At 38.7% G+C, this 27326-nt stretch overlaps 2 protein-coding genes across 2 annotated transcripts; one reads left to right on the top strand and one right to left on the bottom strand.

Annotated features, from left to right (window-relative positions):
- Positions 1–150: 150 nt before the first annotated feature.
- Positions 151–5606, bottom strand: DFFB (DNA fragmentation factor subunit beta). The gene is made up of 7 exons (XM_062593405.1): positions 5475–5606; positions 5281–5407; positions 4969–5157; positions 4114–4193; positions 3774–3947; positions 3416–3516; positions 151–2879 (listed from the first exon to the last, which is right to left on the bottom strand). The coding sequence occupies exons 1-7, from the start codon at positions 5586–5588 to the stop codon at positions 2663–2665; spliced, it is 1002 nt and encodes a 333-aa protein (XP_062449389.1). The 5' UTR covers positions 5589–5606; the 3' UTR covers positions 151–2662.
- Positions 5607–5724: 118 nt separating this feature from the next.
- Positions 5725–27077, top strand: CEP104 (centrosomal protein 104). The gene is made up of 22 exons (XM_062593559.1): positions 5725–5742; positions 6374–6538; positions 7056–7229; positions 7533–7671; positions 8917–8982; positions 9358–9434; positions 9635–9803; positions 10031–10189; positions 10835–11080; positions 11972–12175; positions 12770–12937; positions 14077–14250; positions 15959–16135; positions 16462–16668; positions 17186–17302; positions 17918–17954; positions 18481–18562; positions 19165–19273; positions 19578–19716; positions 20176–20243; positions 21959–22049; positions 23395–27077. Exons 2-22 carry the CDS (start codon positions 6426–6428, stop codon positions 23529–23531), a joined length of 2853 nt encoding a protein of 950 aa, XP_062449543.1. The 5' UTR covers positions 5725–5742; positions 6374–6425; the 3' UTR covers positions 23532–27077.
- The last annotated feature ends 249 nt before the right edge of the window (positions 27078–27326 follow it).

The raw sequence follows: 27326 nt of genomic DNA, 5'->3' as shown, positions 1-27326 counted from the left end.
TGGTTGGCTGTCACGGACATGATGCGTCTATATTTGCATTTTCTCAGAGGGAGAACTGGTAGAGTTTACTTCTATGAGCTTGTCAGATACAGTACTCTCCCATGGGTGTCTGGGGGCGAGAGTTTGAATTTCAAGAGAACTGGAAATAGATTACAGTTTACCATTTTACCACTTTTTAATGAAAAAAAAGAAGAAAAGCGTGAAAAAATGGACATTTGGTTTACTGTGCTGTAAATTTAAGCCAATACCTCCAGCGAACAGTTGGCCTGTTCTCATTCCTCTTCACAACTAACCAAGCAAGCAGTCTTAGAACACAGATAGATAGTGTGTTTCCTTTTAAATCTGTTTTTGGTATCTAAATAGCAATTTCTCTAGTAGGCTACACAGTACATGGAAGGATACCAACCTCTGTTCCTTAAGTTTACTGTTGCATGGTTTACTTCTAAAATGAAAGCAACTCACACCTTTAAAATGCAGTTCTGCTGCCAAAATTAAATGCACATATGTCAGTGTGAGTTCACTTTTTGGTCTCGAGATGCTAAATATGTTTTTATTGCACGTCAGTTTTCTTAACAGCCACTGTGTGAATTCCATTGCTTCCCTCCTCCATCAAATCAACCGTAAAAATAGCCCTTTTTAATATTTGTGTAATTCAATTTGTGCAATATTGTCCTCAACTGACGTCTGAGGGTTATGAGTAGAAATTCTTGAGCATGTAGTCATTGGCGGTATTAAAGGATGAGTAAAACCTCTCCAGGTAGCACTTTATCGGTAGGTGAGTGAGTATTGACTGCTAAGGGTAAGCTCAGTCCTCCAGATTTATTTTTTTTGCCTGTATTTTGGGAAAATAATGAGCAGCCTCAGAGATTTCAGAACTGTTCATCCATCCAGTGTTTATGATAATATTTCTTTTAAAATGTGATTATGCAGTAAGCTTCCACAACTTTATTTTTTTATTACAAGTAATTTCCTCTATATTTCTAGAAAGCAAATATAATCAGCAGATGGTTTAAATAAATATTAATTTCTACAGCTATAGCCTGTTAAGCATTCATATTAAAACTGTAAGCCAAACAAATTGTATATGCATGACATGATAATGCATTCACATTCTCATTCAGCTGATATGCTGTTTCTGTTGATATTTCTTGGCTCCTTTTCACGCTAATTCAGTGATGTGCAAAGAAAAGATTTAATTTAATATTGCTCTCATAGTTTTCAGTACAACCCCACTGTGAAGCAGTCTTTCTAACTTTTCTCAAATCTCATTTAGGCTTATTCGCTACCTCCTCTTTATAACAAATACACCTTTACATGTAAATTTTCATCTTAGTTTCAGCACAAAATGGTGATTTTCAGTGTGTAGGAAGTATCCATACAGATCATATAGTATTTGTCATCAGAATCTTTGTCACAGCTTCTGGAATGTCAAAACAGTATATAACGCATTTATATCTTAATTACAGGTGACACGCATGTTTGAAATAGCTGAACAGGAAGAATGAACTCAACACTGCTGTTTGTCTAGAAATCCTGTATTAGAAATGCACTAACTTGGTTTTAATGTTGAAAAGTTTTGGAGGGAAGTTGTTTGTTGTTTACTTCTCAAGTAACTTGATACTCTCTGTAGCAAAACTTCTGCATTTCTGAGACTTAATAATCATCGCTCCGACAGCAATACGATCTTAATACAATTCTAGCTGGACTAGCTGAATTTATGTGGGTAGGAAGGAGGAAAAACTCCATGAAAGAGGCTTGCTTACAGATGAGCCGAGTATATTAATTACAAATAAGTATCTAGTGCCACATTCATAAACACCTTTCCCTACGTTCAGTCTTTTTAGTGCCATTATTTTAGTTTTAACGTGGTTTACTACCACCACCTCTGTCTTCACACACGCGGCTCACAGAGAAAGATGCCTGTGAGCTTTTTTTATTAAGAAAATACAAATGTTGCTTGTGCTGACAGTCCCTGAGAATTCAGTTGCTATAAAAATTGATGTATTTTGTTTCATGTTACAAAAGCAATAAATATTCTAAAGCAGCACATAAATGTGGTGCTTATCCAGTAACACTGCATGTCTTGCTTCAAGCAAACTCAAGCTAAAGAGGCAGAAACTGTCTGGAAGGAGAGGGAAATCAGTGGAATGGATGACAAATGGAAAAGATCATAAAAGCAAAGATGGCCTTGCTACTCCTTCTAGAAGGTATGCATCTGAAATAATAGGAAAGGGAATGGTTGTGGATAAGTGCAGGCATTCTGATACAGGAGAGCAAACAGCTCTGTCACTGAAGCTGCATTTGGCGTATTTGAAGTACAGTGGTAGTCTACCCACAAGAGGCACAGAACAACATAATTAACCTGAGATGTTCTTTGTTTGGCTTAATGTCTGAAGGAATATATTTTTAAGTATCACTTAGAGCTATACTTTATCACTCTTAACGTAACATGATCCAAGCAAGGCCTGTAGTAAGCGAGGAGGGAAGAGCAGAATTAGACATAATCTGAGTATATGCTTTGTGAGACTGCAATTGAATTATTCGGGTTCTTGGCAGAAGAGACTTGCTAAATATGTTTTTTTTTAAGAAACCAGAGCTATTTAAAAGTGGTGTCATGTTACATGATCTTGGAAAAAACAGCAAGTCACTTTCAGGTGTTTTGCTATGAAACCTTGTGGTTTTGCTTCCTTTTCCTATAAATCTTAGTTTTGTCACAGCTGAGGTTATGATTGGTTTTCTTATGGCAAGCAATATGTACAAGTTTTAGATTCTCCAAGGTAAACAGCAGTTGATAGAAGTATTCCCAGTTCACTTCTCTTCCATCCCGTGTTTTGACGGCTGTTGCCAGTTCTGGGACAACAGTTCGTTTCTTCTCTATTCTGCAATATATAACAGGGGAAAAAAGCCTTACCATCAAAATTTTTCATAACAATGTTTTCATCCTGCTTTAAAAGCAAGATGGAAGTTGAATTCTTCTGCTGTAAGTAGTTTATAGAGTTTTTTTTTCTTTCCTGAAGCAACTGGTTTAGCAAATCCTATTTGTTTCACAAGGGCACGCTGCCTGAAAACGGGTGGTTTGTTTTTTGTTTTTTCTTTTCTATTTCTTCCTCCCCAAAGACAGGTGTAGAAGAGAGCAATCTTCTCAAAGGGTAATAAGCTGAGGAGGGGCTTGTTTGTGTACAAAGAAAATCCAAACACAAGCAAAGCAGCAAATGAATGAGAGACTGCATTATAATCTGTCTTGAGGATTTTATGTTGCCAGACGCTGTTGCAGCATCCAAGCATCTTTTACGGCAATGCAGAGTCCATAGTGGAGTTAAGCGTATGATGGGGGGAAAGACTCACTGGCAACATCTTTGCTACTGAAGATGAAAAGCCTGTAACAGGTAAGTCTGTATTAATACTTTATACGTACATATGATCGAGATTCCAGGTACTGAAGAGGATTCTGCTTTCCCTGTTACTGTAGGGGTTGATGGAATGCTTACATGGGCAGTAATCACTGTCAAAAGGTCCCTGAAAAACAAGATCAGTGCAATGAAGCATGGACAGCTTCTCACCCTAGCGTTGTCCTACCCCAGTATTGACAAAGCTTTCATTTGCTGTAACCAGAAATAGATCAAGCAAGCTGTAATATCACCCACAACTAAGCTGAATCGATACTTCACTACGTAAACATCAAATTGTCTCCTTCCTCTAATCCTATCATTGTAAATCATGCCACTGTTTGTTGCAATCAGTCAAGACTGTGCTTTAGAAAGGGCTGAACTTACTTGACAAGAGAACCATCCCTCCACGGTGCATAGGCGGACTGCCTCCTCCTCCTCTCTTCTGTCAAAGTAGCACCCATTGTATTTCACAGATTTCAGTTTATCCAACATAAGGTCAATTATCCTTTTATATGCATCTCTTGCTGATGGATGAACATTTGAAATAAAACCACCGACCTTAAAAAAAACAACAAAAAAAAGTCATTCCTTGATGCCTATAGCAGGGTAAGGCTTTTTTCCTACAAAAGATATGTTGCACTACAGAAGTATTCTTTAGGTACACATGATTGCCGAATTATTTTTACTGGCAGCTTAAAAATGTTACTTTAACAGAAACTTTTACCTCTTTCATGTAGCTTCGTATTCTGCTTTCACAACTGTATCGCATGTAGCTTGATTTATTCTTAAAACGAGACTCTAGACCTAAAGAGAGTTATTTTGTAATGGTGTACAGTACTTTCAGTTCTGTACTTCTGCTTTGATTATCCATTCTTTTCACAAAACTCAGTATATGTAAGTTTTTTCTTTCCCATTTTACCGAAACGAGACTATTCAGCTCTTAGCACTTACAAGCACCAAGCAGCCTGTCTGCTTCTAGGAACAGTAATAGATATTTGGTCGTTAAATGGTTCTTATTAATGTGCATACACAGAGAATGTTAAAAGACTATCAGATAAAAACTGCAGAGTTCAGACTGAAGAGTTCAGCGTAACCTGGGAACAGGAAAATGAACTTGCAACGAAAAGTTAAACAGAAGATAGAGAAGGTTTAACTGCCTGATGTCTACAGGTTATCAGTTGTCATTAGCAAATTGTTAAAAGAGGGTAAGTGCAGATCTATTTTGCGTTAATGGGAAAAGTCTCCCTTATTTGTATACTGTGGAACTACCTTGGACAAAGCAATACAGATTTTTTTTTTACCATTTTCTGATATACACACACACACATATGCATATAAATACATTATATAGCTCTCATATATACATATATACACACACGTATACATACATATATATATATATATATATATATATGTAACTGGAAAATGTATGCCAAGGTAAGTTGTTAACATAATCTTCCCCTGACCAGCAAGAAGTGCCGGATCACGTAAACCAAAGGCGCTCCCACGTTTTTGAGTTCCTTCTCCTTAAGGAAGCCCCGGAGAGGCCGGCCCTCCAACGGCGGAGCGCGGAACTTGCCTTCAAACCACTTCTGGTCATCCGCCTTGTCCTCCGCTAGGATGTTTTCGTCCAGGTTGTGCAGCAGGTCCGCCAGGAGCTTCTGCCTCTTGGGCGCCCGCTCGTCGGCGAGCAGCCTGCGCGCCGCCTCCACCACGGCGTCCCGCTGGCTCTGGCACGCGCCCAGCAGCCGCCCCACGTCGCCGAAACCTGCGCGGGCGGCGCGCGGCGCCTCAGCGCGGGCGGCGCCTCAGCGCGGGCGGCGCGCGGCGCCTCAGCGCGGGCGGCGCAGCCGCCGCTCGCCCCGGCCCCGGCCCCGGCGCACTCACTCACAGCCCGGCCACGTCTCGCCCGGGCCCAGCAGCACCAGCTCCGTCTGCGGCGGCAGGGCGCGGAAGAAGCCCTCGGTCAGCTCCGTGCCGTCCTCGTAGAGGCAGAGGCGGCTGCCTGCCAAGGGAAGCTGCCCCCGGGGCGGGTGAGGCGGCGCCGGCGGCCGCGGGCCCCGCCGCCCGCTCCGCCGCCCGCACCTGCAGCAGCCGGCAGCCCTTCCGCAGCAGCCCGCGCAGGCTCCCGGCCGCCACGCCGAACTTTTCCGCGCCGCCGCTCCCGCGGACGCGGAAAGCCCGCAGCGTCCCCGACATGGCGCCGCGCTGCCGCCGCCGTTCCGCCGCCGCCACGCAGCCCGGTGCCGCGCGCATGCGCCCTGCGGGGCGGCGGGCGGGGGCGCGCATGCGCACGCGCGGGCTGCGTTGCTAGGAGACCAGCGGGCCCGGCGATGGAGCCGCGCTGGAGCAGGTGGGACCCGCGGCCCGGCCCGGCCCGGCGCGGCCCGGCCCGGCCCGGCCCGGCCCGCAGCCCCTCTCCTCCCTCCCGGGGGTCCCCCAGCCCCGCTCCCGCTGCCGGCGGCGCGGTGGTGTGCGCGGCTGCGGAGGCGGCGGTAGAGCCGCAAGCCGCTTTCCTGCCCCTGGGCCCGCGCGCAGTCCTGTGGCAGTGCTCGGGCCGCGACGGCTTCTTCAAAATCACTTTTCTCTGAATTGGGTTTGTTTTTCCTTTCTTTCTCTTCTCTTCTGGTTCAAACGCGTGGCGGATGGTGTGACATAGTGCTTGCCAAAAGCCATCTGAGACTGCGCCAGAAAGCAAAAGTGCAAATTTTGGAAGTCTGTTAAACAAATAGTTTCAGGTTTCAGCTCAGATTTTATTGGTTTAATTGGGATATTGTTATACAAGTTAGAAAAAAGCCTCATGTCACTGAGTGTTAACAAAACGCTCTGAGTAAGAATGTGATGTGGCTTTTGGCACCAATATTGGTTTAATTAATTAAATAAAACTCATATTTGAATTCATCAGCTACTGTGTGTGACTTGAGGGACCACAGGGTTGGGTTTGTTGACTGCAGTGTTTCAGTGCCCTTCTGTTGTTCTCATAGGGTTTCACTTAGGTTTAGAACACTGCTGTTTTGATGAAGTCACCTCTGCAGGATGCCACACAAGATTGGCTTTGTAGTCGTTAGTTCGTCAGGACACGAAGATGGCTTCAGCGCAAAGGAGCTGATGGTTCATGCACCGACGGTGAATGGATGGCGATCACCAAGGTACTGCAAATGAGAGAAAAGTGCATAATTTTGAAGTACTGAGTGCGTTTAAAATGAGTAAGAGAAGTAAAGTGCACGTTCAGAGTAGCTTACAGCATCCCAGATAAAATTGATTGTGAAAACAAGAATCTAAATTACTTTGATCTGTAAAATCCTTATCCTGAGAAAGGTCTTGGTTACCTCCTAAAGATGTAGTATCACATTTGAACAAAGTCCTTTAATGAAAGAAAAGAACGATTTTTGTTCGTCAGTCGTCTTGGAGTTTGAAACTGTTTTGGCTTAATACTAAAAAATCTAATCTTCTTGGTGCTTCCTGTTGATGTATACACTGCACTTGAACATGCACAAACTAAAAAGAGGAGGAAAATGTTTCTACTCTATTCTTTGGTGTATGTTTACAAATATTTGTAATGCTAAATTCAACTATTGTAACTTCGGAAGACTTTATGAAAAATGTTAATGGAGTCAGAAGTGAAGTCGTCTTTAAAGATGACTCAGAAACTGTGTATGTTTTTAGACTCTGTCAGTATCCACAGGAAATTGTTCTGCAGTTGGTGGAGAGATGTAGAATACGAAAACTACAGTTACTTGCTCACCAGTACATGATCTCAAGCAAAATCGAGTTCTACATCAGCGAAAACTTGCCTGAATACTTTGCTCCTTATCAGTCGGAGAGATTTCACAGACTAGGGTAAGTCAAAACACTCTAAGTGGTTGTGCTACTGTAATCAGAAAAGCCCCAGGAGGCCGTAGTATTCATTATGCTTTGCACACAATATTGATATGCTGTGCTACAAAGAGTGAAGAACAGATGCCATACTTGCGTAGGTCCGCAACAAAGCTGACAACGTTAGGATTGGGGATAGATTTTTACTCAATAGAAATGTACTTTGTTTCAATTATGAGCAAATTCTAAAACTTACCAAAATACTAATTTGAGGAGCTAGAATGCAATGGCATTATACCTACTTACCTGTTAAGTTTTCTTTCTCAGTTATGTCCCTCTCTCAGACAATGAAAAGACTGGATTCAAAGCACGAGAGTTAAAATCCGTATATATGGATGCAGTTGGCCAGTACCTAAAGCTGATTTTCCATAAGAATTATGTCAATAAATACAACCTATACAGTCAGGTAAGTTAAATTAGAGTCCATACTTGATAAGCTAGATGAAGTAAATTTCGGTATAGGACAGGTATAGAAATCTGCTCCCTTGATTTATAGAAACTAAAAATGCTAAGTGATAGCTCTTGGGTTTATTTATGGTCTCCTTTAAAAACAAACAAACAAACAAACAAAAAAGAAACAACCCACAAAACGTTTGGAGTGGGTTAGAATCATGACCAAAACCATGCAACCTATCCGGAACTAATGAGTCAAGCGCAAAGCCTGTTATTGCTTTTTGTTTTGAGATTCAGGCTGCATAGGAGGTTCTGTGGTGAAGACAAAACACTTTGTCTAAGATCAGCTCTTTGGACACCCCAAACCCGCTCTTAATCTTTAAGATCCAATACAGCATTAAGTTAAGGTTTTATAAAGTTATCCACATACAGAGAAGGTGAATATCTGCCTCTTAGTTCTACATTGGCTCTTTTCATTTCCATTCCAGACAAGAAAAGGGAGCAACTGATGACTGTACAATGTGGTCTGTAGATTTGGTAATAAATTGTTAATGAAACATGAAGTGCACTTAGCACTTAAAGCTTTTTTTTTGGATGCATGCCACCCAAAAGACCACAAGTCCTAATTTGTTTGTCCACACCAATATGGAGGAGATTTTGCAGGAGACATTACAGTTTGGTTCTAACCAACCAGATTCATTCGCTAAAATATTGCTGCCTCATAAGGTATTTTCCAAGTGAAAATATTTATATGTTTAAGAAAAATGTTATTACCGGCTCATTGAAGTTAAAATTGTGTAAGATAAAGACAAACATAATGCACGTGTAAACGTGAAGAGTATTTGAGAATCTCCTTAACAAAATTTACAAAGTCCATTTCTGACAACAGAAACACAATCTGCGTTTTTTGTAAAACAGATTGTTTTTTTTTTCCCTAAACTTTCAGCAATTACGTGGGTGAACGATAATGTTAACATTCAAAGCAATTTTGTCAAATGTTTGTTTCCAGATTAATTTTTTAATCAATATTAAGAATTACACATTTTCCCCATATTTAGGTAAAACTAAGAAAAAGATAGATGAGTTGTATGAATCACTCCTTGATAATTTTCAGGAGATTATACTTTTGAGGGAATAACAGCACAAACTGTCTGATGACTAGTTGCGCATGTGTATTTAAGCATGCTGTTTTGATTTTTATAGGATAGGAAAAAAGTAATGACCTTGTGTATTTACACTTTCTTTAAATTTATTCCAGGTTGCTCTAGTAGCCATAAATATTATTGGAGATCCTGCAGACTACAGTAATGACACCAATAATAGTGTAAGTGTGTAATACAAGGCATGCCTGTCTTTCTAATATTGCTACACATGTTCAGTTGCAGCATTCTTGAGCTAATGGAGGGCATCTTTCTTCTAAAAGTTCTGTGCTTTAGGACAGTTGCCGTGTATCCATTTTTATCTTATTTTGAAGCGAGAAAGCTCCCATAAAATTTGTGCCTACTTGTAGAAGCAAAAACCAAAACGTAATTAATTGAAACTCTTGCCTTTTCAGCTTCTTAAAATTAATCTCTTTCCATATGCCCCGAAACAAGTATGCTAAGGCTCATATTGGTTGTTATAAGTCATAGTTTCTGTCCTGAACATGCACGCGATGTTGCTTAACTTGCATTAAAATTTTCTTTGTTTCCCCACAAAGACTTCAAGAGAGAAGCTGATAGACCACTACTTAGGAAATAAATCAGATGATCCTGCCTTAGATGGGACATCCTTTGGGTAAGGATGCTATTTTGCGTATACCCCGGCAAAATGTTTACTCAGTCTAAATTAGTTCTCAGTCCCTGTATTTTCTTACTTCCCTAGTAGCAAAAAAAAAAAAAAAAAAAAAAAAAAAAAAAAAAAAAAAAAAATCATATGCTCAACCTGGTGTATTCTGGATTAGCTGAAAGCTTATTTTATTAATGTTATTTCTTCAGGAAGCCTGACTTCATTTCACCACTGGATGATTTGGCTTTTGACATGTACCAGGATCCAGAAGTTGCTCAGATAATACGTAGGCTAGATGAGAAGAAGCGTGAAGCTGTCCATCATGAACGCTATGATTATGCCAAGAAACTCAAACAAGCTATTGCAGACTTACAAAAGGTATTGTTGAATGACTGTTTCTCTCTCAGAGCTAACAGTTTTTTCGGTGGTCCATTAGGGTAGTCCTTAACCTAAATGTTAAAATGGAGTTGTAACGATTTCTGGTATGTTTTAAAAATAGTAATGTTAAAATCAGATAGCTCACTTTTAAAACTTGGCTGGAAATACTGAAACACATGCCTATATTTGATAATGTGATTCCCAGCTAATCTTAAAATGTTTTCTAGGTAGGGGAACGACTTGGACGGTATGAGGTGGAGAAACGTTATGCTGTAGAGAAGGAGGATTATGATCTTGCTAAAAAGAAGAAACAGCAAATGGAAGAATATCGCCTGAAGGTATATCAGCAATTGGAGCTCCATAACCTTCTGGATCCAGAACTGAGGGTGGGTATTGTTATTCATAATTCTGAATGCTCTGTCAGGTGGGTATTGTAAATGGAGATGGCAGAACAGCCAAAAAAAATGAGGGGATAAGATGCATTGCACAAATATTATATGACAATTATGTAAAGATTTTCTGATTTTTACCTAGCCTATGAATTTCCCCAACAGAAGACTTGTACGTGGCATTTTATAAACCTGCTTAGTTCTCCATAAATTACCATGTTGAGGCTTAAACCAATAGCATCAGACTCCTAAATTCTTCGCATTATTTCAGAGCTACACAGTCCCCATTCATAAGTTACTTTCCCTTATTTTGAAGTATTTCTCACTGTGGGTATAAGAGGCTTACGCTTTCATACTGCTAATGTACCTATGAATTGGATTGAATGACCTATGAGGAAACATAAAGTATATATAGTTTTATACTGTTCTCAGTATGAGAGACTGTTTAGTCTCTCTCACATGCACAGAACTACTTTGCAATAGTTTCATAAAGCTGCATCCAGTGCAGTAATTACGCTTCTATGAATGAGGTCTGGTATTCATTTGAAAGCAGCAAAAGTTTTAGTGACTGTCAAAGTTGTAGTTGTAATGACTTTGATGTTAGTACAATGTACAAATGTACAAAATTCTTCCCTTCTTCAGGTTCGAAGACCACCTGATTTGCCTTTGGAGCCTGTGGTTTATGCTGATAGTTCTCAACGCTCAAAAGCCATAAATTCACCTCCTCTTGAGAAAACAGAACCACAAAAAGGCGAGTCACGGAAAGCAGAGCCTTTTCTGGAAGAGAAGGCAGTAAAGCTTGCTTCTCCTGAGTCCCTTGTTCCCCACCAGTCTCCTCCTCCTGTGGCTCCTCCCACACCCTCAGGGGAAGAGTTTTCCAAAGATAATGTGAGTAATGTACTTTTGTTTCTGTAGAAATCTAGTATGACAGTTGATCTTGCATTCAGCCTTCTGAAACATGATCTGTTGTGGTTATTCTCATGTCCTGTATAGTGTCTGAAATTGGCTCTATTGCTGAGCAGTGCCCAGCTAATAATTGCTGTTAGCCTTTCTCTTCCATGAATGGCTTTTGAAGGTTCTACAAATGTTCACTGAGACTGAGGTAAATAAGGGTTATACCTGATTTACAAGTAGATGAATGGAATCAAATAGACACTAAGTGATTAATCAGAGGTCACACAGCCCATTTAGTGGGAGAACAGGCAGCAGATTTCTGCCTGCTTCACTAATGGCTTAATAAATCTTCTCAGCGATCATACTATGAATCTACGGAAGCATGGGAATTTGTTGGAAGGTGATTATAAGGAAAGTAACAGAGTGTGGGTGTCACGTCTAAAGAGAGGAAGAAAATCTTAATATCTAGTTAGATTGACCTTTTTTGTTGCTATTCCAGCTTTTTGCAGAGCTAACTGCATCGACTTCAGTAGCAGTAATATACTCTTAGCAGTGTGTTGACATAAAGTAATTTAACACGTAAAGCTTTGTGTCTTGCTGACTTCCTCTCAATGGAGGGTTTCTTCTGTAGGTATTTGTATTTCCACAAAAGGCATTTTGTGTATGTTTTATGGGGTTCTATAGATATAATTGTTTTATTCACAAACACTGATTCCATCTCTTCATGGTGTTATTGTGGGAACTTTCAGATCTGTACTTAATTATCAAGCAGTATTGCTTTAAAGGGGAAAAATATAAATTGAATTGAGGTAAATCCAGATAGTGATGTAACAGCTTCATGTCAAAGTTTGCTATTCCAGAAATGACTCAAGCTTCTCTGTTTAGGCCGATTTCTTACCTTATGATGAGAGACCTCTTCCAGCTATCCGTAAACAGCCTGAGGAAGGAATTACATACCTGGAGCCAGAGACAACTGAAGGGGATGTCAGCGACACTCCAAGAAGTGGTATTACTGGAGAGCCAGAACCATTAACAGAGAAGGCACTGAGGGAGGCCAGCCCTGCTATTGAAGTTTTTGGAGAAGCTTTGGTAAAGAACGGCAAAATAAACACATGGATTATTGTAATCTGTACTGAGTTGACTTGGCAAGTACCCTGTGGACAAAGACTTACTGATACGATTTTTACGTGTTTGCAGTTGTTATTTAAATGTCTGACATTAAAAATCAACCTTGGATACATGGGTGCCTATTTTCAACATTAACATGACCCTGTAGTTTTTTATGACTGATTATTTTGTGAGCAATTCAAAAATCTTACATGCATTCAGTTCACTCTTCTGTAGAAAAGAATGTAGCAGATATTGACAAGTAGCCTGCTTTAGGGTGCACCTTCTGCTACAGTATCTGTAGCTATTGCCACTGTGAGTGGGATTGGTAGGGAGAGAAATCATGGCCAGTCTGAGGTAGTTCCTCGAGCCTGTACTGTTAATCCATTTTCATAGTCATATTTCCAAAAATGTGAGCAGAAACACCTCTTTTCATGAGAGCCCAGATGCCTGTAGAAAGAGCCTGGCATTTGAATACTTAATTTCACATATTCTTTTAAGGCTGTTTCTATATATAAATATTGCAAAGAAATAGCAGTATTGGCCATTTAAAAGGTGATCTTGCTCTGTGTTCAGGTTTCAGGAGCATATTCCAAGACGTGGTCCTATCGAGAAGATGCGTTACTTGCTGTATATAAGAAGATGATGGAAATGTCAGTAAGCACTCCAAAGGATGATTTAAAGAACATGCTAAGGGCTGCCATTTTTCTTGTAAGGAGAGCCATAAAAGACATAGTATCTTCAGTAAGTAGCGATACTTCTGATAAGAAAAGCTCCCTAGCCTGTGATTTGTACAAAATGTTGCATCTGCTCTGTCCCAGGGAAATTGGCAGGGCCCCACTCTGTGCAGGATGAAGTTTACTCAGCAGTATATCGGATATTAGTGGAGAGAATAATTATAAATATAAAATAAAAAAAAAAGTGTCCTGTGCTATAAAATGCTTTGTTGCTTAAAATTTACAGATGTAATGAAAGAAAAATGTGGATTCATACAGTTTTTACACTTAGAATTTGGGACATGCATACACAGAGGAGAGAAACTAGGTATTACAGTATTTTTAAGCTGTGCTTGGTGCAGATGGATTTCTGTAAACTTCAGATAATCAAATATTTGACAGGACCGAATTTAGAAGTGTTATATGGGACGCTTTAATAGATTCTATATACATATAATTGCTGATGTCATATTAGTCTCTTTTTCAGAAACTAGTAAGACACTATTACCGCAGTTGAGAAACCAAGTGTCTTTAAATTATCAGTTTAATTATGTAAAATGCTCTAGTGAATATCTAACAACTAAAATTGTAGAACTATGTAGATAAAATACATCTAATAATTGAAACTAATAGTTTATGCAATTTTATTGAATGGATGAGTGAATGAAAAAAGAAACACGGAATGTCAGCCTTTAGTTAAACAGGGGAAGTCTGGCTTCCGTCAGCATAGAAAGTAATGTCCTGGGCTGAGTAATGGACTTGAAGAAACAGCTGCTTATGCAGCAAATATGTACTGTGGTTGAGCTTTTCTAAAAAGCTGAAATAGAACAATGGAGCAGACAGAGTGAGCAATTTAGTCTCCAATTTAGGAGATTAACTTTAGCCTAAGGAGACTTAGCCTTCAGCTAGGTCTTAAATGAGAGAAAAAAATAACGAGAGCTGTGTTATTCATCATAAAATAAATTCTGAAGCTTTTCACCTAAGCACTAAGCACATCTGTTCTGGAAAAGAGATAACTGAAGTAGCTTCTGTTAATAGTATTACCTTATTTCTAGATTCCTGCTGTTGTTTTTTAGAGCTACAGAGAAGATTTTACAATATTGCCTGAAAACTGGGATCTTTGTGGTATTTTTATTTAGTGCTTCCTTTTTTTTCTTTTTAATTCAGGTTTTTCAAGCTTCCCTGAAACTCTTAAAAATGATCATTACACAATATATACCAAAACATAAATTGGGAAAACTAGAAACTTCTCATTGTGTGGAGAAAACACTTCCAAGTTTACTTTCTAGAACAGGAGACTCTTCAACTCGTCTTCGCCTTGTGGCTTCTAACTTCATTCAGGTTGGAGTTTTTCTTCAAATTACATTTTGACTGCATTAGCATTACGAACGTCACAGAGGTTATAGTTGGATAACGTCTGATCAGACTTGACTTCAACTCTAGAGCTTGCTACTGTGAAGTATTATGCCTCATATGCAAGGCAAAGGGGTGGAACCAACTTCATTTCTTTGCGGAATCTTTTCTAGCAGCGTACCCTCACCTTTATTGAGGAGAGAGTGTGACGAAATACCTGTTATCTTGTAATCTGCTGCTGCAGATGCAAGAATGGTGTTGCTCGTTAATTCTTTTTATTAGTTGCAAGTGATCTATGAAGAAGAGAGCAAGCAAGTTCCTCAGATTTCTCTGTTGCAATTTGGGTGCATTTTTGACTAAAATAAAAATAGATCTTTTCTCAAAATAATTGGTGCAAAATTGTAAATGAGCCTCTTGTGTTTGAACATAAGTTTTATGGAGTTACTTAAACATAGCTTCATGAGCAAAGGAGAATTAAATTGAAATAAGTATATGGTGTAAAAATCAAACACAGCAACAGCATAAAACAGATGCCCATTTTAAAAAACATAGTCTATTCCTTGTTGAATGTTGGCAATGAGCATTTGTGAACAGCTGCTAGAGGATTACACACTCTTCCGGTAGAATTTAGAAGAAAGAACAGTAATTCTATGTGAAAATGTGTGTTAATTCAGTCCCAGCAGAGCAGTAGCTAAGTCATTGGCTCTGGATTATTTAACCTTACTTATGTCTACACAGAGGATAAGAGTTTTCTTTCACTTGAGACTTAAACTAAAATATTAACAGTTATTGCGTGAAATGCTCTGGCATATCACTGGAACCCCAAAGGTGAATGATTACTTTGTGAATAGTACCTGGCTTATTTGCAATAGATTTGTAATTGAATGCTTAAAAGGAAATGAGAAAATGGTTACAGATCTATTTTCATAGACAGGGCAAGGCTTGGCCTGCAGAGAAGGAAAATACGTTTATTATGTGTCAATGCTAATAGATCAGACACTGCCCTGGTAAGCAGTTCTCTAGGGAAGGTGCCAAATAGAAATAATTATGATCAAGACTGACCAAGCAACCCTGCAACAACTACGTCTGTCAGTAAGGAAGAGGGATTGCAGGACACCGTCATTTCCTAGAGCATCTTATCAGCTGACAGCATCCAGGAGGAGGGATGCTGCATGTTATTAATCATTCTGCTACCAGCAAAGAGATAAACACTGGATTTTAAATAACAGCAGAAGTTAGCCTTGGAGGTTTTCCAAAGTAGAATACAAAATTGCAGGATGGCATACGTCTTCTGCACTGTTGAGATCAATCTTGATGCATTGTCAAGACTTGGCATCCTTTGTGACACTTCTTATTTCTTCCTCAGATAGTTCAGTGTAAGATGGATTTCTTTAAGTTTTTCTTACAGCATGGTTCTATACCTCTTGCTCATCTTGGCACATCTAATATTTAACCTGTTTCTCAGTGGCTTTCTCTGATGCCAAAAGCAAGACCAAACTCCATATAACCTTCCCTTCGAAGCCAGTACAGACAACTTTTGACTTCTAAAGTAACGAAAAAGCAGTTACTTCTTAGGGAAGATTTACTAATTTTATTTAGCTTATTAAAGTAATTTTGAATCGCTCTATTTTACAAAGATGAATTGCCTTTGTATTTAATATTCTTACATGTGTACTGGCTCCCTGTATGTTTATAGGAAATGGCACTGTGTAATGAAGTTAAACCTCTTCAGATTGTTCCAGTTCATTTGGTCCAGCCATTAAAACCAAATTCCCCAACACATCTGGCAATGAGTCAAGTGGAATTAGTGGAACACCTCTTGAAAGAAATGGGAACTGAGAACTCTGGGTTTACCATTGACAACATCATGAAGGTAGGAGTCTGAGTTAAAAAGAACAACTGACAGCTTAAGTTCTTTTCTGTTGCTGTTGGATGAGTGTTTGTATGCCTGTTTCGCAGTGGTATTGAGAGAGAACTAAAGAACCTCTTGGAGGCGATGCCACACAATGTTATGAGGAAGCATGATGCCAACACAGAAAAAAACATCGGTTGTTCAAAATGTGTTTGGAAAGAACTGTCTGTATGAAGACTTTTTCCACTGCAGTGAAATAATTGCCTTAGTCTAAGAAGCAAATTTTTTAAAAAGATAGAGGGGGTAGGAAAAAGCTTTTTTTTTTTTTTCTTTTTTTCACTTTCCAGTTTGCGACAGGTGCTTTGGAACACAGAGTGTATGAAGTACGTGATACAGCATTGCGGATTATCTTCGACATGTATAGGAAGCACAAAGCTGCTATACTGGAATATCTTCCTCCAGATGATGCAAACACTCGCAAGACTGTTCTCTATAAAACACTCTTTGATGGATTTGCTAAAATAGATGGGAAACTGACAGAAGCTGAAATTAGGGTACGTAATAAGATTGTAGATCATGTGCAGCTACTTTAAACATTATATTCAACTAAGCGTTGATGAAACATTGATTTCATAGCTATATTAGATATCGAATGACACTTATAGCAAAATATCTTTATGTATATTGTTAGAATTACTTAATCTGAAAAATGAGTGTTCAGTTTATTATTACGTATAATTATGAATAAAGCTTTTAAAGAGTACAGAGATAGTTCTTCTGAAAAAAATACATCATAACTTTCAAAAGTATACATTTACTATTTTATGCTGGCTGGCCTTGGTAACAGTAAGCACGGAAAATTGTGATGTGTTTCTTTTGAGTTAGTACAGAGGTTTTGTTTGTTTGTTTGTTTTGTAGGTTTGAGTATGATTGACCAATCATTCAATCAAGGAGGATAATTCTTGTGCTGCATTGATTATTTGTTCTATGCTCGTGTTTTATGTTTTGCAGTCTCCTCTATATGATAGATGATTCAAAAGCTGTTGTAATTGACGGAGTGTTTCTTGACAGGCACAGAAAAAGGTAGCCACAGAAGAAGCAGAGAAACAGAAGATAGAAGAAATAAAGGTTCTGCAAGGGCAGCTGGCAGCTCTAAAGGAGATACAAGCAGAAGTTCAAGCTGGAAAGGTTAGGGTAGTTTGGGTTTTTTGTTTGTTTATTTTGTTTTGTATTTTTTTTCCCCTCCGGTGTCTTGAGTTGAGATGGTCTGTAATAAGACAGTGTTAGAGTAAAGAGGTCTCCAATGACATATACTAAGAGACTGACTTTCTTCCTTAGTAGCTAGCTTTTAAATTTGGCGGTTTATTTTTTTCTAATGTATATAAAGATTGTTTTCTTATTATTTCTTACTATATTCTTAGTATAGGTTTGTCTATATTACAGTAACTCTGAGAGTGTCTCTACAAATTTTAAGTGTTCTTGTACCAGGTAGAGCATAGGAATGGTACTGAGTACCTTAAGACCCTCCAGAAGCATGCTGTGCTGTGCATCTGTTACATTTTACACCTGAATCTAAGAAAGGTAGTGAGCTACATTATAGCCAGGTGTTTTCCTTTCTCAGCAAATGATTGCTGTCTTAATAGCTGAAAGATTTACTGCAGGACCAGGGTCATGAACAGCGTAAAGCATAGGCTGTGCTTCTAAAATGTAATTATAGGGAGAATCTGGGATATAATCTGTTCACTTTCTCCCTGTAAAGTGTTCATTAAGGAAACTACTGACTTAAATTTCTCTGTTCAATAGGAAAGAGAATCTGATCTTCAGAAGTCAAAGAATCAAGGTAAGTAATTTCAAGTAATACTAAGAAATGTAGAGAAATTTCAAGTTGTTCTTGAGGCACTGTAGATGCTTAATGAATTATTGAATCATCCAAGTTAAAAACATGTCTGAGTACTTTGGATTGGCTGAAGCTCATCTGCCCTAGACATAACTATTAAGTTTACCAAAAAAAGGAGAAAAAAAAAAAAAAAAAAAGCTTACCATTTGCTAACTGGTTAACGTCTAATGTCTAATAACAAACGAGAGTGACTTGGCTTGAAATCATTTTAGATTTCTCTACAATCTAAAGTAAATCATTTAGTTACATTTTCAAAATAATCATGAAAATCTTATAAATGTTGATCACCAAAGCTGCAGTTTTCCAACTGCCTATAGATATGGTGTCCTTCCATGTTTGTTTTCCAACGTGGAAGGAGTATACTTCAGTTAGGTCTGCTGCTGCTAAGATCTAGAGAAGCAGTAGTTCTCTGCATGCATGAAAATTAATTAAAATGTGATCTTGGTTTTAATTGCTTGCTTTTTTACAGATTTTCAGGTAAATGAAGGGCTACAGCATGCAGCAGCAGAGATGCTGGATGATCGTTCTTCTGTTTCAAATTATTTAGATAAGTAAGTTAGATGAGCAGCTTCTGATCACTACACAGGATAATTTACAAGCTGATAGCCATAATAACTTTCCTTCACTAGGTAGAGGCTAATACCTTCAGCATTTAAATAACAAATTTTCTTCTGACAGATTGGGAAATGCCTCTGAGCAATCCTAGATGTTGCTTCTCACTGCTTGGACAGTGTAACCTTGAACTTGTTTTCTGAGTAGTTGTGTGTGTAAAGAAGTTGCTACAATGTAATGGTCTTCTGACAGTGTAAAATAAGGGAAAGACATACTGGGACACTTGTGTGTGTTGTAGGGTTAGGGCATAGAGAAAGCACTTAAAGCTTCTAGGATTGTGAAAGCCATTTAAGACAGCCATTCTCAAAGCTTTTGTCAAATCATGTCTTTCTATAGCAACAAATGCTTTTAAGTTGTATTTACCATAAATTACGTAGCAGTATCTGTTTATGCTCCGCCCCTAATGTCCATGATATATAGGGAAAATAATTTGTACCAAAATGTTAGCTGCTTTTCAGAAGAAATGGGGCTCATCCTATGTCAGTGTATAGCATGACTGATGTTTGCTGATTTTTTTTAATTTGTTTTCTGTTATTCCTAGCTTATGCATTTTTTGTGGTGAAAGGGATGAATCCTTTACAGAAGAAGGATTGGATCTCCATTACTGGAAGCACTGTCCTATGTTAACCAGATGTGAGCACTGCAAACAGGTCAGGCTCAAACTTTTTATAACTAGTACAGTCTTTAAATGTTGTTATTCTGGTTTTACGGCATTTGACAGTATGCTGGTTGAATTGGCAACACAGTTATGTAATTGTGTAATCTTGGATAATGCTTTTAGAAAAGAGCTTTATGAATTGGATTAAAAACTTGACTAAAATTTCATTTTTCCTTAATCACCTTGTAAATTGAGACTTTCCTTCCAGAAATCACGTAAGTAGTTTTTTTTTAAACGCTGTCCTTATTTACTCAGCACAGTACCAATCTTTCTGTATACCTCTTACTGTGTTGCAGGTGGTCGAAATAGCAAGCCTGACAGAGCACTTGTTGACTGAGTGTGATAAAAAGGATAGCTTTGGGAAATGTCAGCGCTGTAGTGAGGCCCTTCCAAAAGACGAGTTGCCTAAACATATTAAGAGCAAGACTTGCAATTGTGAGTAGTTTTAAATAGGAAAGCTGTAACCCAAGTCAGTTAGATTTTCAAATACTGCATATTTTTGGCAAGTCAGACCACTTTTTAGTTAGAATTTAGGATTCTAACTGCATCGGCAGGAGTTGAACACTTTCAGCATAAACACGTGTGTTTACCAGTTCTCCAAGTGCTTCACTTCCGTGAGTATGTGGGGAGGGTGAGCGAGAGGAGTGGAAAGTCACTACCCCAATCCCTGCAAGTTAAGCCCCAGATGCTTGTGGGGTAAGTCCTCCATTCTTTTCATCTTGTTTTTGTGCAGGTGATTAAATACAGGACTTCTTTGAGAGCAGTTAATGATAACAGGATAGGAGCTAGTTTAGTCATAGTGTAGGTTATGTTCTTTGTTGTACAAGTCCTCCTTCTGTATTTGAAACTTAGCTAGTCTTTGGCATTCTCATACTATTTTTCTGATCATTGCAGCTGCCAAACCAGAAAAAGTGGCAAACCATTGCCCGTTGTGTCATGAGAACTTTTCCCCGGGAGAAGAGGTAGGTTTGCCTTCTAGATTAATCCTACTATGTTGTATCGCTGGGATTGAATTAATGTCCTCTTATAATACTGGGTAACATGGAAAGATTTAAGACATTGCCTAAATTATTAGCAGGATCTCTAATGGCCATCCCACACTCTGGGTACTATATCTAAACGTGGGTGTTCTACCCTCCCGTGTGTGTGTGGGAACCACAGAACTATAGGCTATTCAATGTTGGTCTTTCTCCTTCTGTCCCCTCTTGGAAAAAAGTAAACATTTATTGTCTTTCACTTAAAAATCATTAACAAAAATAAATTTAGCTCTGTCTGAAGTATTCCGTGCTATCAAGACATGAATAGGCCTAATCTGAAATTTTTCTGAATACTTAGGGGAAAAAAAAAACCCTCTGGGTATGTTACATGTATTACTTAAACTAGCCTAAACTAATAGACTGGAAGTTCTAATATTAGAACTTACAGCTCTCCAAATTCCCAAGTCCTACCAAATTCTGTTTGTTCATTTGTCAACCCTGGCATTCTTCAATAGCGTTATGCAGTTTAAAATACTGCAGCAGGATTGAGCACATCTAAAAGGCGATTCAAAAGTCAGATGCCTCTGCTCTGGGTTTGAGGAGAAAATGAACGTACGGAAAGTTAGCAAGAGCTGCTGTAACTGTTAAGAGAGAGTTGGGATGACCCCTCTCTGCTTTCTACATGTTATTTGCTGTAATTGCCTAATGCTATGAAATGTCTGACCTACTGGCTCCAAAATATGCTTTCAGCAACTGAAAATAATCATTGGTATTATGTCAAAAGTTAGTAGTTCAGAAAATACTTAACGTACCTGTTTCAGTCTTTTATGTGAATCATCTAGCATTACTTTACTATCTAGTATTTAATCAGTTGTGTATATCATTTAATTTTCTGGAAAGGTCTAACCAGGAGGCAGCCAGCAACTCTGAACTGAGTATTAGTTCTACCTAGATGTCAAAGGGTAGTACGTAGTCCGTGCCATTTTCTTCCTTAGAATGGGTGCTGCCATCGAGTAGCATTCTCTTCTCAAAAAAAGTTCTTTCCAAATCCTTTTGGCTTTGCCAAGAATGAGAATCTCATAAAATAAACCTGAAGATATTGTTACCAAGCTTGAAATGTTTTAAAAAAATGTTGTGTGATTTGGATTTGGGGGATCTTTTTTATTTCTTGCTTCTGTCCAAGCTCTTCTGTTAAGTAAGAGACTTAATGTAGCCTCTGGTTTAGTGAAGCTCTGATATCTTCTACTAGTAGTAGCTCATGCTCTTTTGGAGACCACTGAATGCTTTAACTATTTGCAGTTATGTCTACACTTTTTCAATATAAAATACATGTTGATGAAAGGATTTTGTACTCAGTTACCTATATTTTACTGCTTTGAATTCAATTGTCAGTTAAGGAAGGTAAAAACAAACACCACACCTGCTTTTGACTTCTAGAATCTGTTTGCTTTTTATTGTTGTTCCTTTTAAGTTATAGTACCAGAACAAGTGGATACATTAATTTCTACTCGTTTTTTTCAGTACCACATAAGATGCTCAAACTTTCTATAAGCAAGCAAGCTAAAACACTATTGCATAAAGTATACGTTAACTTTCATTTTTACCATGTTTAAAAGTATTTGCATGTGTACATTGTGACTAGATAAAAATTATGAAATTTGCTGGTTTTGTAATATCACTGCTTTTTTAATTGACTGTAGGCCTGGAAGTCTCACTTAATGGGCAAAGATGGCTGTAGAATGAATCTGCGGAGGTTACCCATAATAAATAAAAATTTTCCGGCACAATCTGGTAAGATATTTATGTACTGATTATGCTTTTCAGCATGTTACTGTTGTTTAGGCATCATATTTCATGCTTGAAAACAAATTGGCCTTTGATCATGTGTTCAGTATGCTTTTTGCATTTGTGTAGCGTAATTGCTATTTCTTATACTGGTATAGACTATAGCATATACTTAGGGAGCAAGTTCTCCTCACTGTTAAATCATTCAGTGCTATTTCAGAATGAGGGCATCAATTTAATTTAGTGGGAATATTGGCCTGTTTTTTTTGTTTTTTTGTTCTTTTTTTTCAAGTTTAGTCTCTTTCTATACAGTAGCATGCTCTAAAGGTGTTTCCGCACTGCAGTTGCTCTTAGCCATTTTCATTGCTGGGAAGGCCATGAACAAAACTGTCAGCTGTGATACTAAACAATTAACATTGTGGAAAGCTCCTGAACACTGACACAGTGAACTGAAACCTTGATTTGGCCTTTTTAATGTCCAATCAGAGGATGCACATCTAATCCTAACTACAAGATGAATGGAATAGTTAGTGCTGTGTAGTGTTTTCCTTTTCAGCTTGGAACCTGGAGCTAGGCAGAATTTATGACCGTGTAGCTTCTCCTGCAAAGAGAAGTCGATGCTGATGTCATATTTTTCTTTCTTTTTTAATGAAGTCATCTTTGTTTATGAAGCATGTGGAAAATACTGAACATAGAAGTTAAACAAGCTATTTTCACTGCTTGCAGTACCAAAGCTCTTCTGGCCAGTAACCTCTAAAACCTTTCCTCCTCCAGGCTTTTTTCTTAGCTCTTTAATCTGCTGCATATTCATGTTGTTGCTAGACTTTCATTCTCTGTCTCTTGCTCTGAGCTCTGCTTTGCTCCTATCTGCATTTCACAGCTACTCCAAGTTCTTGGAAAGAAGTATTCAATTGTCTCTTTCAGCTGTCAGAAATGAATGCGGTTAAACTCAACCATTTCGAATCTTTAAAATTCAACCTACTGTTATGTCTGTCTGTCTTTTGTATTGCTGTTTATACTTGTTACTAAGAAAACCAGTTAGCTTGTTGCTGTTTAGAATTTGGAAATATGGTCAGAAGGAACTTAATCTTGTACAGATAAATCTGAAACTCCAGAGCAATTTCCTAGAGGTAGGAAGGGATCTCTAACCACGTACCCGTACCACTCCTGGTACGAGATGTACCTTGTTCTACTCAGAGGTTAAGGATTCTTGGACTGGAAGCCCACCAACTTTGAGTTATTAGTATCGGTCCTTCAGATATGACATGTCTTAACAATCAAAATGGTAAATAAAATTCAACACTTGGACTAGATGTGCTTGCAAATAATGATCTGTATGTTCTCTTCACAGGCAAAGCAGGTGGTCTGTATTTAATGAAAACAGGTCCTTCAGGAGCAAAAGCTCGATATTCTTCTGTAGGAAGCAAGATCCCAACCCCGAGAGGGGCCCTGAATAAAAACACTGGCAAAACATACTCAAAGCGATGACATGAACAATATTTTCCTTTGTCTTACTAACTAGGCCTGTAATTGTTAATAGCTGTCTGAAAATTGTGGATAACTTATATCACCTTTTCCACTTGCCTACTCAGAGCTGTTCACTAGCCTTGAGCAGTACTTGTTTGAGTACCCTGGTAGCTAGGTTTTATGTTAGCTGCCTGCAGTGCTGTGATTTTCTCGCAGAATGTGCTTGTTAGGAACATGCAAATGTTTTGGGACAGATCTAGCCTGCCACATTCCCTGCATGGCACAAAGAAGGCTGTGCATTATTCTTACTCGCTGTTTCCTCATACTAAAAACTCCCCAGTAAATACAAAGTTAACAAGGCCAGAATCTGTACTTGTTGTTACAACCAGTGCAGAGGCTGTGTCACAGTTAGTGAATTGCTCTTGGGCTGTGGTTCCAGCAGGCTGATTTTGAGATACAGTAAGGAATTTCCCCAAGATCCCAAAGCCACAGTCATTCCTGTCTTGGCTTTCTCTTGGGGAAGAGCAAGAAATGCATCGAGCAGAAGTCATACCATTATATTCAGGACAAAGCTGAAAAGCATTAGTTCTTTTGAACTAAATCTAAAACTTGTTTGCAAATATACATCCTGAAAGTTTGAGAAATAATACCTGTATTACCTGACTTTATCACCTGATCATGTCAATGTAGTAACTAAAATATATTGCTCAAAGTTTTCTACCAGAAATTGACCTTACAACACTCTGAAAGTACTAGTGTCACTGGTTTTTTTTGATTGTTTGTTTTTTAGCATCAAGTATTAGTGGTAGAGGAATAGGTTGTGAGGTGGAACGAATATACTAGTTGACTTGTGAGATTGCTCTTCCATATGTATTTCTGCACTATATCAGCACATTTACGGAGAATTCCTTGCAGCCCCGCTTGAGGAAAAAAACACTGAAAATTATCAATATACCTGATGAACAAAACAGGCTTGTTACCGTTGCATGGATTACTTTGATGTGATTGTGGTGTTGGTATCTTAGCAATACCAGCATTTATCTGCTATGATGTGCTGTTAGAATAAGGTGAAATGAAAAACATTAGCTAAAAGGTTCCTTTATAAACATGGTGAATAACCCCAATTTGATTTCTGTTACAGAGGCCACAAAACAATAAGAATAGTTTAAGCTTCTTGACGCCAGTATGGTTAAACTATGCAAGATCTTGGTCATCCAAATTTAATGTGCCCAGCATAATTAAATAGTAAGAATGTACCTGTGTCTATATTCACAAGTCTCTGTGAATATAGATGTTTGTTTATTCACCTTAAGGTCGTAGGCATAAATTATGCTTTCAAATAAGGTCACCTATAAAAAAAATATATATATATCAGGTGATATGAAAGGTATGTCTAAATTGATCAAAAGACCTATATGATCATGTATAGATAAACGAATCAATTAATGGGTAAAGCAGCAGTTGCGTAAAGTACAAATTTCCAAATCAGTTTGCTTAGAAAGAATAGTTATAATGGAGAAATTGTAATGTAGTTGAGAAAAGTTGTAGGGTTTGTTTATTTTTCTACTCCAAATCCTCTAGCATTAATCTTCAGTTTATTTGCCCAGTTAGGACGTTTACAAGTAGGGCCAAGAACTGGAGAAATTTTTCAGTTGTCTGTTTCTCAAGTTACAAGGTTTTGAGTAAATAAGCGGAGAAATCGTGCCATTCTTTGCAGAACGGTTTAGTTATTGTGTGCCAGGACCTACTATATTTTGATGGTAGGTGAGATACTATCGGTGTGTTTACAACAGCTGCCTTTTTCTTTCATGGTTTTGTCACGATAAACTTTTTGCCAGCTAAAAGGGGCAAATTTATAGCCACTGTAAAAGCTCTCAAGTCCATTTATTTGTGCTGAGCTCTAACATTGGTTCCTTCACTGGGAACGGGTACTCTTGTTTTCTCAAGCAGATCGGTATCCTTCGGCGCCTTGGTAGTCAGCTGAAAGCGCGAACTGACCATGCAAGGAGAGGAGTTGGATTAGGCCCATTTATAGAATGCGTACACTAGGTTTTAAAGTTCTTAGAAGCATTATTTTGAACGATAACTTTGCTCCTGTTAGTCTAATAAAGGAGTCTGTAATGCTATGAGTTCTGGCACGTTAATAGTTTTCAATGAAATGAATCTTGCTCCTTAGCTTAGCCCGGGCCCTAGAGCTGGACCCATTTATGGCTGAGAATTTGGTTGTGCTATTGAAGCCTGGCCTTTACATGTATTTCAAGTTCAGGCTTTTAAAACTAGTATGCAACTCCCAAAGCACTATTTGATGCCAAAAATTAGCACCAAATAAGAAGGCTGGAAGACTGTCTGGATGTTGCCGTATGACATGCCTTCATGAGAGAAACAACCTGAAACAGCTTTTCCATGCTGCCTCTCCTACTGTGCATGAAGTGCCTTTTTTTTTAGTCTGCATGACAAGAGGATTAAGCTAAACTGCAGGACTCCCCTTTGGTACCTAATAAGAGTATGTACCTATGGAGTTATCATTAAATTATAACTGTTAATTTTGAAATATTCCTGCAAAAGATAACCTCTTAAAATCTAAGCAGGGCCTTGGAAAGCTTGAATTAGTACATTAAAACGCCCTTTTTTTCTCCCTTAGTGTACTTCTCAGCTCATTTCTAAACCCACCTCTGACTTTCTCTAGTTTGATCTTGATTGAAGTAAAGATCCATAGACTACAGCATGAGTGTCTTACTAGCTTCAAAGAGAACAAACTAGATTAAGGTACAAGGTACGAAGCCTTATATCTAAAGCAGCAATCCTAACGTTTCTACCTGTAAAGTTTAGGCAATTTCTTTCTAGGATAGAATTAATTGCTCTATATCTATGTGCACTACAGGTACAGGAATATGCAATCGTAATAATACAAGGGGTTTGGGGGATTTTTTTTGCCACCACAGAGTGAATATGCAGTAATATCTTGTATATACAGCACTGATTTTTGTATTGTACAGTTTTCATAGTTGCTTGCAGCCTTATGTATACGCTTGTCAATTTTACAGGTAGAGCATTTAAAAACTCTTTTATATAATTGTTCCTTTAATTTTCCTTAATATATAAATATATACAGAAATATATATATATGTTTATTACCACTTAAGTGACACAGGTTTCTATTTTAGGACCTGATTCCTTATGCAAGCAAAATAACCATTGATTTTGCTCAGAGATTAGCATGTGCAATGGACTGCAGGCTCATGGACTATTGCTCAGAGCGTGTTTTCCTTTCGGAAGTAAAACTGTGAGATTTTTCAGTGTGTAAGTTGAATGAAAAAGCTGCTTGCAAAGAACTTGCGTGTTTTCTGGATTGGTCAAGATAGAGTCTTATCTACCAAATTAATACACGTACTATTGCTTTTGGAGCATGGCTTTTAAACTCAAAGAGTAATTAAAATAAAGATAATCAGTTAAATCCTGCACAGAGCAGGATCTGTGCTTACTCTGCTGTAATACTTTGGCGTCACCTTTTAAAAAATGATTAAGAAGAGAGTTAAGAGCTGCTGAAATAAACCTTTTCACTGCGAATTCGAGTCGTCCTTCCTCGTGCTGACCGCAAAAGACGGCGGAGTCGCAGGCGGCGCTGCTTCGGAGGCCTCCTCCTCCTCCTGGGGCCCCGGGCTCGGTTCTTCTGGGGCTCTTCGAGGGCTCTGAGCAGCCCCCGGGCAGCGCTCGCCGCCCCCGGGCAGCGCTCGCCGCCCCCGCGCTAAGTCGCGGCTCTTCGCCGCCCGCGCGGGGCAGGGCGGCGGCGGCGGCGCCCCAAGTCCGCCAGCCTCG

Source organism: Rhea pennata, chromosome 22, assembly GCF_028389875.1.
Source record: "Rhea pennata isolate bPtePen1 chromosome 22, bPtePen1.pri, whole genome shotgun sequence".
NCBI classification, from domain to species: domain Eukaryota; kingdom Metazoa; phylum Chordata; class Aves; order Rheiformes; family Rheidae; genus Rhea; species Rhea pennata.
This window is presented reverse-complemented; position numbering and strand designations above follow the sequence as displayed.

What these genes read in the sequence shown, in the direction of transcription:
- DFFB (XM_062593405.1), bottom strand. Translation starts at nt 5,588, where the DNA reads ATGTCGGGGACGCTGCGGGCTTTCCGCGTCCGCGGGAGCGGCGGCGCG. An exon ending in TGACCAGAAGTGGTTTGAAG is followed by an intron (nt 4,194 to 4,968) that starts GCAAGTTCCGCG and finishes AACTCTCTTTAG; the next exon opens with GTCTAGAGTCTCGTTTTAAG. An exon ending in ACCTGGAATCTCGATCATAT is followed by an intron (nt 2,880 to 3,415) that starts GTACGTATAAAG and finishes TATATATTGCAG; the next exon opens with AATAGAGAAGAAACGAACTG.
- CEP104 (XM_062593559.1), top strand. Translation starts at nt 6,426, where the DNA reads ATGCCACACAAGATTGGCTTTGTAGTCGTTAGTTCGTCAGGACACGAA. An exon ending in AATGGATGGCGATCACCAAG is followed by an intron (nt 6,539 to 7,055) that starts GTACTGCAAATG and finishes GTATGTTTTTAG; the next exon opens with ACTCTGTCAGTATCCACAGG. An exon ending in ACTTTTCCCCGGGAGAAGAG is followed by an intron (nt 20,244 to 21,958) that starts GTAGGTTTGCCT and finishes AATTGACTGTAG; the next exon opens with GCCTGGAAGTCTCACTTAAT.